The sequence below is a fragment of the Rhopilema esculentum genome, chromosome 21 (genome assembly GCF_057945365.1).
Source record: "Rhopilema esculentum isolate cy_ngs chromosome 21, ASM5794536v1, whole genome shotgun sequence".
NCBI classification, from domain to species: domain Eukaryota; kingdom Metazoa; phylum Cnidaria; class Scyphozoa; order Rhizostomeae; family Rhizostomatidae; genus Rhopilema; species Rhopilema esculentum.
The window spans coordinates 2,180,434-2,197,769 of NC_142835.1; the positions used below are offsets into that span (position 1 = coordinate 2,180,434).

A 17,336-nucleotide genomic window follows, 5' to 3' on the forward strand; every position below is an offset into this window, starting at 1 on the left:
CCAGCAGACCTCTTCTAAGGCTACTTATGACTGTCATCTTGTCAGCCTGTCTAAAATCCTTTCAAACAAAAAGAAAACCACCAAAGTTTTTCACGTACCAATACAATTTATTCACTATGAAATTTCCATTTATTTATCTTTAATCATCAATCGAAAACACCAGTTACAAAAAAGCATCAAATAAGGTTAAACTACCAAAAGGATTAACTACAACCAGTAATGAAAATTCAAACAGCAAATTCATATTACTCCAATATTAGCCCTTAACAGTATCAGAATTCCTAAATATACTATTTTTCTGTCGGAAACATCACTTTTCCCTCACCTGATCAAGTCCCTTTCTTGGCCACAATCCAAGAAAAAAATTGTGACAATCAAACGCAAAGTGCGTTTATGAATATAGATATTTGTTTACGACTAGGCCCCAGAATTAACAAATGTTTTATGATGCGGAAGGGAATATTTTCAGCAGAGGAAAGTACTTAATTTAAAGCATCTTGAGATGGGCCTAAATTTCAGGGACATGTCAGGCTCCTTTATAGATGTCTGGGTCGGTTCTTCAATCACAGATTCTATGTCAATTCTAAAGTTCTATTCTTATTGGTCTGGGTCTAAGACCAGTATTAAGTAAGCATCATGCTGTTTTCTTTCAATTCCGTTAACAAATTCTTAACTAATTTTCTTATCAAAACTAATTTCAAACCATGAACAATACCATAAAGTTTAAATAAAGATTCTGACAAATATTCTGTCCAGCAGACATGGATCTATGCAACACTTGTGCATCTAGACTACAAGAATTGTTTATCTCTACTTTCAGCGTAATTGGTATTGGAATGGGCTCTATCTCAGAACGAGGTAAAAATGACGTTATAGGGCGTAGCTAGAGTATGTCATTCAATGATCAATGAATCTGCAACGAAATGAAAGAGCTCGTTTGTAAGTGCAAGTTTACAAACTTTATCTATACAAGTGCTAATAAATATCTCATATAACTAAACTATGTATAATTATTCTTAATCAATTCACATCTAATTTCAAATCAAAGATAACTGAATAACCACGAATACGCCTTCTTTGAACTGCAATTCTTGCAGGGAGTCTTACGTCTCATAAAAGTGTCTGAGAAGATTTTTGCTACCGTATTTACTCGTTTATAAGCCGCTCTTGATTATAAGCCAAAAAATAGTTTTCAGCCGCGGCTTATATTCGAATAAATGCGGTGAATGAAATACATTGGATAATGGAACATATGATGTACAAGATAAATAAACGTCGGTCAAATAGCTTGACTCCACAGCAGTTTCAAAAAAGGTCCCAAAACACAGAGTACAATCTATACACGATATTAGATACACAAAATACGCCAAATTACGAAAAAGATCTGTTCTTTAAAGGTGCACAAGAAAATAGCAGGTAGTTTTCCATACACAGAATTTCCAAATCTGTCCTTTGGAAAATCTTAACTAACTAGATGCAATTTTTAAAAGAAAGAATTTTCATACATTAGACCTTCAAGGCAGCATGTCACTGTGAAAGGTGGATGCCTAATGTCATTGTCATAATCGGATAAACGATGCTTGATCGCCTATAAGTTTATCAAACGCTTCCCATTTGTCACAAGCAGAATGAGCTCAGCCAAACTCCAAGCTGACTCAAGAATTTACGGGGTTTGGTGAATACAAAATGTTTGATATATTAGTATTTCTCTACTTGTCAGTTCTGCTTAATCAGCAGTATGTTATGGCCTAAAACGGCCAGGTTGTCATTTTTCAGAATGTTGTAAGATCTCAATCGAAGAAAGAGCAACCTCAGGACCATGACAAATGTTCCCTTCTAGTCTGTGCGCAATAAAATAGTCGAAAAAGACTTTACCCTAGTAAGGTGAATCAAATATGAAAATATTTTCTTTTAAGATTAAACTACTGATATTTATTAGTGCACGTTGACGCTATCAAAGGTTCTTCAATCTCCATAGCTACCGTTAATAGCTCCCTTCGCACGCAATCCGATGTTGTTGAAACCATCTAAATCTTTGGAAGAGTTTGTGTCGTATCTATCCAAAATAAGACGCAAATAATTAAGCAAAGTTATGATACCAGTACAAGCCTACTTAACATAAAATGTTGATCGAGTCGATATATTTGCCAGGAAGCCCGTTGCACTTATATGTAAATAGCCATTCTTGGTGACAGGTCAGCAACCCTTTAATAGACACAACATTGTAGGGGTACCTTCGTAAGCTGCAAATAAACCTCTGGTTTTAAAAAGAAAGGGAGGAATTATACCCCCTGTGCCTATGTCTATGCTTAAACTGTTCCATTTACGCTAGCGTTGGTAGCATTAGAGGACTATGTCTGAACAAAAGAGCTGATCTTATAGAGAGCCTGAAGTTTTTAAGAACTCAGTTAAAATCTACCCATTGCAAACAAGCCTAATTTAGGGGTTGAACTGAACTTTAAATCTCTACATCTCTAAATCATAAAATTTCAATCTACTCCAATCCACAGTCAACCATGTGAATAGATAAGAGAGTACGTGTATTCCATGCAGAAATAAGCTAGATGATTTTCAAGTGTAGCAAACAACGAATAGTGACACCGGGCCTAAAAAGTCATATCTTTCAGGCAGATACATGCTCCCTTTTCAAGAAAAGCTACTTGAAAATCATGGCGAGAAGAATTTCTCTTCTGCTTGTATTGTTAAAAGATTTGATATCATATGTCAATACGATAAGAATGTTATTTTCTTACCCTTTAGCCTTTTTGCAGGAAATGATAAGAGCAATGCATATGACGAGTAACAGAAAACCAGTTGCACCACCAAATGCGTAAACCAGTGGTTTGAACACTGCCAAAGATTATAATTTCAATCAATATCGCTGTTCACACAATGACGTAATGTGAAATTAATCAAAAATATGTTTAGGGTATCTCATATTACAACTGCCCAGTATTTAAAGCAATTTAAGTTGAAGACATTTTTATATCTAATGTTAAAGTGTAACTACAGTTTCAAAGCAGGGAAACCATTTTGAAAATGAAGACCAAATAAACAAACTCACAGGGATTGGCCTCTTTTTCGCATTTGCTGCCATAATAGTCACCAGTACATCTAAAGTTAAAAAATTGCTTTATTGGTTAAACAGTCACATCTTCTGACGGGCACAATTATACAACAGGCACAGTTTTAATCATGATAGGAAATAACTGAATTCCCATTTCAAGGAGAAGCATGATTTATCGATAACATTATCAGTAGTGTCATCGAAAAATACATTAATTTTGACCTGGCTTTAAATAACTCATACTTTGAAGTTACGGACCAGCTGCATAAGCAAATTCAATTGGAAGCATCATTTGAAACAAGGAATATGACATGACATTGTAATGTCAACTGTAGTGTCTCTTTTCAGAATTCAAATGCAACTAGAAAAAACTCATCTTTCAGTGATGTTGCTATGAAAGTGTTTTCATACATCACCAACTAAAGCAAAAAGCAAGTGTTATCATATTTAAACACAAAAGATATAAAAATACAAAAGAAAAGAAAACACGGCTTTCGAAAGCATGGCTTCATCTTTGAAATTATATCTGTTCTGAGCTCAAATTTAGCAAGGAAGTCACTGCAATAGCTCCCTCGTTGCCCTGAAAAGCCTTTACAGTTGCTTTGAGCAAGTCTCCAGAACATTTTATCCTCTAAAGTTTGTAATAGTGGAGACTTCTTGCCAAAAAGCAGTTTCTCTAAAAAACGAAGTCTGGAGCAAAATACAATCTTTTTGCACTTTACACTGGATTTTGAAGCGATTTCGAGAGTAGTATTTCTTCTGTGGTCAAGTCTTGGCATTCTGCCCAGTCTTTAGGCAAAGAAACAAGATCTAAAGTCCCATGTAGACGTATTGCGAGGGTCTTGCCTCACTCTTATCGTGAACATAATATCACAGAGAAACAATAGTAAAAAAATCACTTTTACAACTGCAAATATTTAACAAAGTAGTGGGGGATTAACATGCCTTTAAAGAGAATTCATCAGTTTTTTATCTTTAAAAATTTCCTTGTTCAGAATTTCCAATCTCTATCGTTATTGCATTGTTTTGGTAGCTTTTAAACTTCTACAAAATAGCTTTCATTAAAAGATTTGCAAATAGCTTTCATTGAAGCTTCTGCAAAGAGCTTTGATTAAAGTTCTAGTTTTGTCATATAGATCATACTTGGGCAACACTCTCTTAAAGTTTTGTACTGTTTAAAGAATAAGACCTAATCGGTCATGGTTTACCAATTAAAAAGTGATCACTGTCCCTCAGTGCTGTAGTGCTATCAAAATAACAAGGGGGGCTCTTGCACAAATGTTACGTGAAACAATAGCAAAAGTAGAAATTTGAGCCCCCTTGAGTCCCTTAGCTCTACACCCATGCTGTTCCTTTCCTTAAATACGTTTTTATAGATCAAAGACTTACACGCATAACATCGAGTTGTCAGTTCCAATGTAACATTTACCATCATTCTTGCAAGAGTTCTGATTTGCACCGCATCCTTTGAAGGTAGCTAAACAGAGAGAAATATAGTTTGGCTGCATTCATTGACCTCGAGGTATTAAGGTCCTGTTATATATTGAGATTGTTATATAATGATGTTATATATATTTTCATCAGATATTCACCAAGCATTAAAGTTGCTGAATATTCTTTTGTCGAGGATAATCTGTTTCATATTTCCAGGCACAGGCTGCAACAAATCCGCAGAAATTGTTATCTTTCTTTTGATAATATCTGATAAATACCTTATAAAAAAAATTGATCGTGTAACATGGCCCTTGGCTAGGTTTTAGGATTATGAAGGAAAAATGACAGAGGGAACCAAAAGACTACAAAAAGGAAATATATATTCTGTTATTTTTGCTATTTCACATAGTTACGCTATAGATTTCTAGTCAGTTCCTTGGTCTAGCCCTAGATAAATGTAAAAAATTTTTAGCAGATCTCAAATCAAAATATGGAATCAGAACCTAAAAGCATCTATGATCTTGCCTCTTATTGACAAGAATATTCATGTGACCAAATGCTTGCAGGGGGTTTTTGTTATCAAAATAAGAAACTTGATGGTGTTGCATAGATAATTACTTCAAAAGAAGAAACCTTGGTCAAAATTTTACACAGGGGCATGAAGGCAGGTAGGTATGGCACCCCTTCCCCCGATTTTTCAGAGATTTGTCGGTAAATCTTCAGTTGGTCTGATTATTATGCAAACTAATCAGCATAAATTAAGAAACGTTAATCATTACTGTTATCAATGGGATATTAAAGAAAAAGCAAGCTCATCCTGATTATTGCTAAAAATGTTCATAGCTGCATATATTTATTACATAAAAGTTTAACAGCAAACTAGCCACTTACCACCAGTATTTGGTGAGACGCTTGTGGACGGCTGTGCGGTTTTAGACGTTTGTGATTGAGATGGAGTTGGGGTTGATGCTACAGGCGTGGATAGGCCTGTCGTTGCTTCCAGACTTGAAGGTGAAGAAGTCGGTGTAGACGTTGCAGCCGCAGGAATTGAGTTAGCAGGCAAAGAAGTAGTCGGTGTTCCAACCATGACTGAAAATGCATTCAAATTGTCAAGATCCCAAATTTGTAAATAAATCTTAAAAAGATAGCACTACAAAAAATAGAGGCACAAAATGTTTGCTGCCATTAACGTTCTTACTGAAGTATAAAGGTTGATATTAACGAGCAAACTAGACTGATGTGTTAATTAAATGATTAAAATTGCTCTCATTCCAGTGCCAAAACGTTATTGCAACAAACAAGCCTACGTAAAGAAAGCTAAAGTCCAGTTCTAAAAGAAATAATGAATAGATTAAGTTATATTGATAATTTTAATGCAAGGACGTTATCCATAAAATCAGAACTCCGAGAAGTTTTTAGCCGTTATCTTTATAAATTTATATTGACATACCTATTAATTTTTTAAGCTTTAGGCCTGTTAAGAATAGGTTTATGGGGCATTACTTACCCGTTGAATTAGTTGATTCATTTGAAGTAACACTGCTGGTTGTATTGCTTTCACCAACAGCTATGAGATGAAAGCTCAAGATAACGAACTATATAGACACCCCCATAGAAAAAATACTTTTGCTGGCATTCGCATGACAGAAAACCATTTTTGTAATGTTCGTTATGAGTTGCATTATTTAGGCCTGGTTCAAACGTCGCACTTCTCATGTGCCGAACCTTACTCTGTTTGGAGCGACACTTGAGCATGTTTAGCGCATAATTATGTCGCGCCAAATGGGTTTTAGGATTGTTACATGAAGTATCTTGGTTAAGGCGCGCAATCTCAAATATTTGTTTGAAACGCATGCGCCCTCAAAGAAAGAAATGAGTTCTGGGAAGGAAAATAAATTAAATATAATCATGCATTGAGTTCGGTACATGACAAGTTCGACGCTTGAAACCGTGCCGTGCTGGAGTCGTGCAGCTCGGCAAGCTCTGCCGATCCAAACTAGTCTGCCGCTCCTAACTCAATCTGCCGTACCAAATTGATTCAAACGTCGCGCCCCTCATGTACTTAATTCTCGAGTTAGGTTCGGCACATGACGAGCGCGACGTTTGAACCAGGCCAAGAACGTTAACTTTTGGAGGAAAAGCCACGATCTTGACAAGAAATTTATTTATTTTCTTTAATACTGAGTTTTAATAAATTCTTTATTCTGTCGTTCCCTGCTCAGGTGACCTTTCACAACGTTGAAACTTAAACACTTTTAAATCAAGTTTAGAAGAATATCATCTTTTTCAATAATTTAAAAAGATCTGCGGAAATTATTTTAATCTCTAGCAATGTCTTAAACCTCTATCAACCTAACAAAAGAATCAAAAAAGCATGCGAAACATTAAGTTGTTGAGAAGTTTAAATTATTTGTTTACATTTACGACCAAATGTTTAGAATACGTTACCGGTAGAAGTAGACGAAACAGTGGAAGAGAAACCGTTGTTTGTAGCGCTGGTGTTGAGATCTGCAAGTAAAAGGGTGAGAAAAGTAAATGTTATAGACATCTCATCGCGGAAAATTTTTAAATTACAGCTAGAGCAAGATGCTGATATTGTTTAGAGTTATTAGGTGTGGGGTCGCAAAAGAATTTTCTTAGAATAGCTGTTTTTGGCCAAACAGACTAAAAGAACGCCATTGAATACTTAAGAATATGTAAAACCAGTTAAATATCATAAACATTTGATATGGCCAAAGAAAATTTGGAAGAATGCCCTCGGATTACTGTTACTTTGGCTTGGTTCACAAAGTTAAAAACAAAGACATAATTACAGTAACTCAACAGGTCACATGGAGTCTGTGCTTATGTGGTCATATCCCAGCTAATTTGGAAAACATTTTATAAATTTCGACATATTTCATGATGCTCCTCCAGGTCACTCTTTTGTGACTTCAGCACGAACTCTATTTGAATACCAACGTTGATCTTAAGTTTATGATTTATGTATTAAGCTTGAATAAGGCTTAAATACAATCTTTACTCATATATACAAGGAGGTTTGCATCAATTTTCTATATTATATCCTTAACAAGCTAATGGCAAGCTAGCTTCAACTTAGATTTAGCGTTATCAATACGAATTGACATTCCATTCAAAACCACACGTATTGACATCAGTACAACAGAAAGTAGAAATATATTGCATATAAAGAACGAAAGACGCAGAAAATGAAGCAACTTACGAGATAAAGATGAGGATGTGAAAACTGATGTATATGATTGTCCAAGTTCGATTTTGGAAGTGGCGACAGCTGAATCTAGAAAAAAGAAAAGACGTCTAATCTTGTATAAAATTCTAGAATGCTACAGAATTTCTAGAATATAAAATTCTAGAATGCTACAGAGAATAGAATGGAACGAATTTCTAATGTCTAGCACAATGCCAGAAATCTTTCTAGAAAACTAATTACTGGCTTTAACAATCTTTAACTAGATGCTGGTATAAAAAAAACATTGAACCTATTTTCAAAATACTACATCAACCCGGGTGAAAACAAAACCCTGAGGGACACCATGTACAGGCCCAGCGACCTACTACATCTACTTATACGAGCAATTTTCATTTATTTGCGTGAGCTTACCATAAAGAAAGCGAAAAGGGGTTGCAGTTTCAATTCATCAACAGTAAGGGAGTTGTAATTGTCTCAGGAACACACCATTTCTAATCATAAAGCCAATGCACTCCTTTTTTCTTATTAAAACTAGATAACTTTTATCGAGGCTTGATCTTCTTAGGTTTAGGGTAATTCGGAGCTCCGAGTTTTCCTAATGCTGTTTTGATTTCAACATTGAATTTTCTTTAACAATATACTAAAAAGTCCACTAAATAACATTTCTCCTTTGCATTTTCAGTAGCATGGTGGATTTGTTGGTAAAATCGGCCTTTTACTGTTAGAAAGTTGCTGTAGCACTTTTGCTAAAGTACATATGATATTAAGGTTGTGACATCAATGAGCCGATTCACCCCACCCCCCCTCCCCTCACTCCGGCGTCCCTTCCATACATGTGCACCGGCGTCTCTGCCATAATTGGATCCTCTACATTTGCTTATGATTTTAAGTACACAGAAAATGATTCTTACTGGAAGGCATCATTGTTGAAGACAGCAGATCTGTTGTAATTCCAATGCTTGTTACATTTGCAGCTTGACAGCTACCAAGAATGGCTATGGTTATAACCGTAAAGGTATTTTCCAGGAATCTGAAACAGAGGAAATAACAAGCTTCAACTTTAAAGGTTTCTTTTATCAACATACGCAACGTAGATGAAATTTCAAGATTTTGCATACATAAACACGAAAAAGGGTGATTTTCACAACACTGGAGTTTCTGATACAAAGATAGGTTTTATCTTGAAGAAAGTAATCAGATGCAGGTGTGTCTTAGTAATAAGAACGATATTTTGTTCAATATAAATATCTTGTAGATGGATAATTTGTAATAAGATATCTTGTTATAAAGGCCTGAAAGTCACAAGATACCGTGAGCTTGCTTTTAACAATGGAAGGGGAAGCCAGGTTAACACATGTCGCCTTATAGGATGACAACCGATGTAATTTCAAAAATGACATGGCCAGGCTGTCATTTTTCTCCTCCTCCCTAGCTTGCTTGCCAGGCTTAGTCAAAGTCGTGGCTATACATGTCAAAAGTGGATAAAGAAGACATATGACTTTATAAAGTACTATCCTACTTTACAAATATTTCCTTGCTCTAAAGACAGGTTGTACTGGGAAGCAACCTCTTTCATGGGGTCTAAAAACGCAACTCTTGGCCCTCGTATAGGATCACCATAGGATCACAACACCAACTTCTTGCCTTGTCAGAGCGCTTTCAGTGATTAAATTTCCAGGAAGTAATTATAGCTAGTATCTTAAAAAGTTTTCTTGGATGCTGTCATAAGATTGTCTTGTATCATATAATAAGAAACTTATTTTATCAGTAAAAGCATCTCGTAATAAGATACAGAATTTTGCCAACTAGGTACTTTTCTTGAGTGAGTTGTCCATCTCTTGTTTTATTTTAGAAATGACAATAGAAAGCTTGAATCGCATCATGCTTTGATCTGTTATATGTTTTGCTTATGATTACGACGATATTTATTATAATTCCGTAACATGAAGTTACTCGAATATATCCCCAAGACAAGAAAATGTATCATTTTTAAATAAGGGATCCTTCAGTTCTTTGGAAGTTTTATTATGACCCTGAGTTTAACCGGAAACTTAGTTTCTGGGTGCTAAAGTCTGAGGGTTTAAGTGTGCTATAATGCCAAAGATTCTAACTTAAATTGCATAACAAGGGGACCTGTTATTGACTTTTGTGATTAAAAAATCTAAACTAAATAAGAACTTTATACCTGGCACTCTAAGACAGGATCAAAAGTTTAAAGTGCTAACACAACGGTGTGATCTTTGCGCTCTGGTATTCTTCGTACATAGATGTAGGTCCATCTAACCTTAATTTGTCAGAAATAAAGCGGCCATCGGATTATTATCATCAAAAAAATGGATGATGAGAGCTTTGATCGGTCTCCGCCATGAGCAAAGGACCATCAAACGTTTACCGGTATAGGAGTCACAAACAGGGTGTTGATGTTGTTTGAAGGGACTTGCAGACCTGCAACCAAAGCTACTGCTGCAACAACAACGCTATTTAAGGAGTCTATCATCTACTGATGTTGAAAATTCTAATAAGCATCTGCCTTGAAAGGCATTCTAGCCAAAATGATAACGGTAGATCTGGAGCTAAGAGAAAAGTAAATTTAGCTTGAATCTAGCAAGAAGTCTTCCTCTACTCGCATTTCAGACAAGGGTTAACCAAATACTTGAACGAACTTTAAACCTAGATTCTGTTATTGCATTACCAAAGTAAATCTAGTGGATTCTATCCACGAAAACTTTAACTGCTTTGATTTTGGTTAGTTTCGACGTTTTTAAGGGTTGATTTGATCACCTTTGTTTCAGTTTTTGGTTTATTCGTTTTAAAAGAAAAAAACTAATCAACCACGTTTAAAAGAGTGCCCCCGGGTTTCACCATAATCCAACAAACAGTAAAGCTATAGCTACATAAAGTAATCTTAGTGACAAATTCATTCACTTTACCATTTAAAAGGCATCGAAAGATCAGTGTGTCCAAGCATTACATAAACCAATAACGCAAATATACTTTAACAATTGCAAAGAGCAGTAAAAAAGGCATTTGGATACGCACTTCTGGGTGTCTCTTAAGCCCCTTTTACACTGCTACGAATCATCTTTTGATCCGTATCACAAGTGATACGGTTAACCCTCCGTTTTCACCACTCCTAGCTATCCTTAGCAAAACTGATACAGTTAACAGTATAACTTTTGATCTTTTTAGCAAAAGGATCGCAAGTGATCCGGATTCGTGAAAACCCTGTGTAAACTGGACGATCCCTTTCACATATAGTGATATAGAAGCGCTTCTATTGATCACGTACAATACGGATAAACAACGAGGCCTTTAATATTAGCACACGAGCGAGGCCATTTGGCACCAACAGGCCCGACTGGACTCGATTTTGGGAATGCCTGGTAGGTTGGAACTTAGTGGGATAATTTTATCAATAATGCTATAGCGCCAGAGGAATGGGTTGAAAATTTTTGTGTAGGACAGATGGCAAGCAATATTTTTGCACCTCACAGGTGAGGATAATGAATTATTACAGGAGCTTTACTTCATTGCATATAGAGTACAGAAGTGATGACATCACAAAAAACTATTTTCAGAACTTTTGAATTTTGATCCTATAACAGTAGGCCGTAGTAGCTACTGCCCTTGGGGACGAGCCCCTTTCCAAAAAAGATATTGTTTCCAATGAAGGTTCCTGTTTTCTTTCTACAGTTCTCACACAATTGAGTTACAATGATTTTATTCTTTCTAACGGTACTACTCACAGGCATAGTTCTCTGTTTACTTACGTCCACCTACGCCAATTTTTTTTCTAAAAGAAAAGATCTGTAGTCAAAACAAATAAGAATTGAAATAGCCCATTCGGCGTCGGAGTTTCGGGATTCTATGGCGGCAAATGTGCTCTATTTTCATGCGTCTGTTTGCTTGATGACGCGTTCCCATCACACAAGCAGCCTACTAGTAAAACGGCGTATTACCGTCACCATAGGGCAGAGAGGGCTGCAGTCCCCGAAATCAGACAGTATTCACCCCATTTTAGGCTCAACTCGGGCAATTCTATCTCATTGAAGCAATAATATTGGGCAATGGCCTTTAAACTCAATGAAAAATGAAATGTTAACACTATGGCATTTGGTCGAATGTAAAACGCAAAAGCTTGAAAACAGATAAAGCGAGAAATTCTAATAAAAATCCTGCAGATACCTTGAAAATGTAAGTAGATATATGAACGAGTAAAGCCAGATACGGGACTTAACTTTCCAGGGAAACTCTATAGCTGTGTCCAGAACTAACACATAAGTAAAGAAAACTTATTTTACACGTGCACCCCTTTAACCTTCTTCTCCTAGGATGGATTAAAAGCTTCCTTCGTTTGGTGATACATAAAAAAAAGGTTTTTCTTAAATCACTGAGGTAAACTGCTGGAAGAAAGATTTTGGTAAATTTTTATCTCGTCTCCTTACCAAACTTCAATATTCATAACCATACCATTCAAGTAGATTTGTTCCTACTTTAAATTTGGAGTTGGGGGGAGTTGATGCGAGGCTGTAAGATGTATTCTTTATCTATGCGCGTGCTTTTCAGCAAGCATACCTTTAGGCGCTGGCTTTCATAGCTCTGTAATTGGATATGGTTATTGGATTGGAATCTGAAAAGACTTTTCTATACGAAATCAATATGAATAATGTTGATAAGAGTAGCAAGGCTTGATCTAATCTTTAACAGGGAAGTTTTGGGGGAGGGGGTAATCAAACTATAAGTCAACGTCATTAGTGAGGTCTTGGAGCGTTCAATTCAAGGTCAAAATGGTAGAAAAGCGAATTTTCCACCATCCAGTGCAGAATTTTTTCCTTTATAACATACTCAAAATCGCCCAAAATCGGCTGTGGGGAAAAGTTTTATTGAGGTTTATATGATATACGAGGCCACATTCGATAATCAAATACTTGTAGCACAACTGAGGGCATCTGTACAAAAAAGCAAGAAATCTGTTTTTCTTTAAAAATTTTAGATTTACGTAAGGGAAAATTCTCCTATTTTAGGCCTGAAAAATAAATATAAGGGCTAATAAAGGAAGAAGTCAGTTTTTCCCTAAAGTCTCCGATTTCCCTAAAAACATGGAGGGGGAGGTTTACAACTGACAGGCATTTTTTGAATGCCAAAATACAAAATTCGTTAACGCACCATAAGCGAGGGACATTTGTCAATATTTTAGGGTATATAAAGTTACTCAATGCCTTGGCAATTTACTCGGGGGAGGGCTATTTTGGGTATTGGGGACATGCCAGCCAAAGATGTAATGTCCTTTTGTGATTTCGATATCAACACAGGTCATTATTTCTTAATAATTTGTATAAATGAACGGCTCACTTTCTGGAAACTCTCTGGATAAAATATGACAGAATCGCTAAGCAATTTGGTGGACTAAAACTTTGTGATATGCAAGCTAGTTTTTTTAAAATGGAAAGGCAGTACACGTTATGAAAAATGTGCCTCAAACATCAAAAATCACAGTGACAGACACGCAAGATTTGATTAAAACAATTACTAAACAGAGAGAGTTAAAAAAATTCCAACTGGTAACGTTTTAGTTTATCAAAACTTTCGTCGAGACTTTCTTAACTTAAGAAAGGTAACTAGAAAAATTTAGGATGTTATTGCAACACCTTGTTCTAAAAGACTGCAATCAAGTTTTACTGAGCTCAGGTGGAAAAAATATTGCTTTCTTTGTGGTAATGCTGCTACAAATGACTATATAACAATGATGCATCATTCAAGGTAGGGCTTTCTCCCCTATAGGCCCCAAAATGCCTGAAATTAGGTATTAAAGTATTTGAAATTATTTCTGCTTTTTTTATGTTTAAAGCGTCTTTTTGACGGTCTTGAACGCAGGCTAGCAAAGTGGGTCCGTCAAAATGACAAAAAATGATGGCTAGCTAAATAACCTGCCTTTGAGTATCGAATGTGATGTTGCTTAAAAGATTGACCTTAGTAATGTTATCGACATTTCTGCCTTAACAAAGCTTGTAAGCTGGTACTGTAAAGGCTTGAAAATTAATGAGCAACAATTTGAATAAAATATTCTCAGGAGGGGGCGGGGAGGACGGCTCATAAGTTGACTCATTTTTATTTGCCGCGTAACATTCCATTCATGTGACACACACACTATCGCGTAACACACTATTTTGTATAAACAGAATCCCAGGCCGAAGATTCGCAAAAAGATGTTAAAAAAGATGAACATTTTAACCACGCTACAAAGCAATACCTTGATAAAGCCCATTTTAGCTTCCAATTTCAGAGCAAAAGCGTTGGGCCTTCACTGCAAATTGGGGAGTCGTGATGACCCAATTAGCTCCAGGGCCCGTACCGCCTAGCAGTGGCGCTAGAAAACTGTGTCACACAACGATACCAACAAGAAAAACTTCGGAAGGATGCGGCATTGCATTGCATTCGTGGCATTGCATTTCGTGGACTGCAAATGTAGAACCTAACCTTCACGGCAGCATTGATCTTGTAGCAGCAGATGCAATATATAATCATATATCATGACAACTGCTTTTCACGTTTTTAAAAGCTCATGTTTTTAAAAGTTCTAGAAAAAATTTTCCCCAAGTTGGATTTTAAGCGATTTTGGATATGTTATAGAGGAAATAATTTTACGTAAAATGATGTACGTTTTGCTTTTCTACCAATATGTTCGTGGTTCATCACTTCAACGATTGCACTACATTATTGGAAATAAAGTCGAAGGTCCTAAATAGAAACAGAGATGGCGTCTTTTGACATGCATGACAACGATAACTAGTCAGATTTAAATTTGATTCAAAATATGTGTGCAAGCAATCATGGATTTACATTATACCAGCAATCATGTGAATACTTAATAGAAGCAGTCAGTGCTTTACAGGTGCTGAATGCTCAATCAACAAGATCCCCATCCAAAAGGACGGGTAACGGCTGATAATCGTGTATAGGATTTTGGCCATTGAGTGGTTCATTTGAGAGAGAGTCACCTCATTAATGCAGCTCAAAGCAAAGCGATTACTCGTTGTTTATGTAAAAGCCTAGCTCTTTCCATGCTAATGGCTTTTAATCTCAGAATGTCTTTTATAATGGCTGGTGGCTTTGGAAGGGACATGAATTTAATTAAATCGTTTAATATCTAGAAGAAAATTTTTGTCTTGTTAAAAACGTTTATCAGCCACAACTATCTTGTAACTTTGATTGACAAGAGAAATGCAACACAATAGACGAGAGAACGACGAGATAAAAAGGGGGAAATGGGTAGTGGGGGAAACTGAGGTAGGCCATTGAAAAGTCACTAGGACTTTCTACGCCAGCTCTGCACGAGTAAAATTTGCCTATTTGAAGCAAAGCCGAAAATCCTTTTTTACTAGTATTTTAGGTTGTATCTTATTTCAAGGCTCAGATCAAGTGGTCACCTTGCCACACGTGACGTAAAGCAGTTTAGGGTCCACCGACGGCTATTTCTTAAATTGAAAGTTATGCTTGTTGAAAACTGGTTAAAAAATCTGATGGCATCATTTGTGCTATAAATCATCATTAACACATTTCATTGCTTGTATGATTGTCATTCTTAATTATCATTTCATCATGTACACTGCACCACTTGTCACGAAACACGAAATAGTGTGATTTTATCAGTCGGTCCCCTCCTTAAAAAGTCGGGCATATTCTATGCCAAATATTGGTGTGCTTCCCAACTCATCCGTGCCCAATCTGATGACACATATGAGTCAGCAGTTACCCCGTCCGACTTTGGTTTGACTCATCTACAACTCGTGTTTGTCAGCGAAATAAGCACGCGATACCGGTTTTACACATCCCACCTGGACAACTTTGTTTATGCAACACGTCATACTCCAACTTCGTCATATAATAAAACGATCATGCCTATATTGCCGCCAGTTAGTAGCCCATTATCGCCATTAACATACTTCAGCCGCCATTTTTCGGGAGGGCAAGTCCTTGGTATGTGATCGGTGAATATTATATTACTTACTCACCACTGAACTATGTATCTATGGTGGGAAAAATGGGTTTGTATTTGCTTTTGTTAAATAACAAGGGACTGGCCTAGCCAACATCTTACTTGATCAGAAGTTAGCAGTATTTTTCTCGGAAGAGATTTTGCTTGATCATAAACTATTAAACGAAAAATGACAACTGCAAGTTCATAAATATCTCTATTTGCAATTAATTACAGGCCTTGTGACAATTTGCATCACGTTGTAGGAAATTTGGCTCAGTAACAAGTAAACAGAATATTTCAAAACACAATCCTCACTTGCTAAAAATCAATAAAGCAATGTGTTTGTGTTTACCAAACTAATCTACACAGCCAAAAGCTGAATCCGTTTTCAAACGATTACCCCCTGGAAACATTTCCTGATTTAAGATTTGTTTGGTCATTTGTAGCAAACATGAACGCGATAAATCTTTTTCAGAAAGCAATCTTTGCATCATCTTTAAATTTTATGTTTGATGGGTTACACGTTGATAGGCCTTGAGGCAGGTTGAAAATGAACGATCCCCAGAAGTACCTGCTTTCATTTGCGCATTTATTGTTGAATTTGCACAATAAAATGCTGATTTGACTACAAATTTGAAATTTTTTCGCCTTGAAAAGTTAAGATCGATATGCAAGAGGCAAATGCCACAGCACTCAAAGAAACATTTTCAAAAAAGGAAGATCTTTCTTCACTTCTGGCAGAATATGCTGTCAGCACAATCTTTAACAAATTAATAAATCGCCGACGGGAAGCTTAGAAAAGCTACTACTTTGACAGGCATTCAACTTTCGCAAAAACAATTCTTTTCTTTCAGTGAATTCACCAATGTAGGTAGTCGGTTAATTGCCTTACATAGAAGGCGAAACTCGCACGTAACGGTCGATGAGGGCAGAAAGCAAATAATTTATACAATGAACGGCGACTTTAACACATCCCAGGGAAGGTAAACCAACAAATCGTTGAATAAAAAAGTTTTTAACAGATTAAGGACATAGGAAGTTATATTCACTGACTGACTGAGTCAAAATTTGTTCTCAAGGAGGTTTACTTACTTGTAATTCATTGCTCTTCTTGAATAATTTCTTAAACAACTTGCTAATTGCCCAGAGTAAAACAGTCGCCTTGAATCTGATGATTGCAGATGTTACTTTATCAAGATTCTTGAATCTGCACTGAAAATCGCAGATATATTGAAAGCAGGTATCAACCACAGACCGCAGCAATCTTCGACAGTCGGTTTCCCAACCGAACTCCACTTCCGCGCTCTTCACAGCTTAAACAATAGTGACTGTCAAGTTGCGTCATCAATAAGGCTTCGCGGAACCGGCAGTTAGGTTCCAGGCCACCGGGAAATCTTCAAATAGCAGGTCCCAGCTTTGACTTCGACGTGCCGGGTAAAAACTATATAGATACACAACTGTTCAACTACTTTAATATTACAGCAGAAATAACAGGGGCGTGGGGGTGATAGTGGTGGTGTAGAAATGAAATGGGAGTGTTTCCCTTTAACACTCCGTACGTAGGTAGGGAATTGCCTCAAAGTAGAGAAGGCAGTTCTCTTTGGCAAATCATGATTTTTGGGTAGGCCATTTTTTTACTTTAAATG

General features: G+C 36.5%; 1 protein-coding gene across 2 annotated transcripts; it reads right to left on the reverse strand.

Annotated features, from left to right (window-relative positions):
- Positions 1-86: 86 nt before the first annotated feature.
- Positions 87-17,021, reverse strand: LOC135684949 (uncharacterized). Of its 2 annotated transcripts, XM_065200661.2 has the most exons (11): positions 16,783-17,021; positions 8,624-8,742; positions 7,725-7,799; positions 6,950-7,009; positions 6,009-6,068; positions 5,393-5,590; positions 4,457-4,544; positions 3,065-3,114; positions 2,754-2,850; positions 1,983-2,056; positions 87-913 (listed from the first exon to the last, which is right to left on the reverse strand). In XM_065200661.2, exons 1-11 carry the CDS (start codon positions 16,791-16,793, stop codon positions 894-896), a joined length of 852 nt encoding a protein of 283 aa, XP_065056733.2. In that variant the 5' UTR covers positions 16,794-17,021; the 3' UTR covers positions 87-893. The 2 variants fall into 2 exon arrangements, with proteins under 2 accessions (XP_065056733.2, XP_065056734.2); XM_065200662.2 differs by lacking the exon at positions 6,009-6,068 and having other exon boundaries at positions 16,783-17,020.
- Positions 17,022-17,336: the final 315 nt, after the last annotated feature.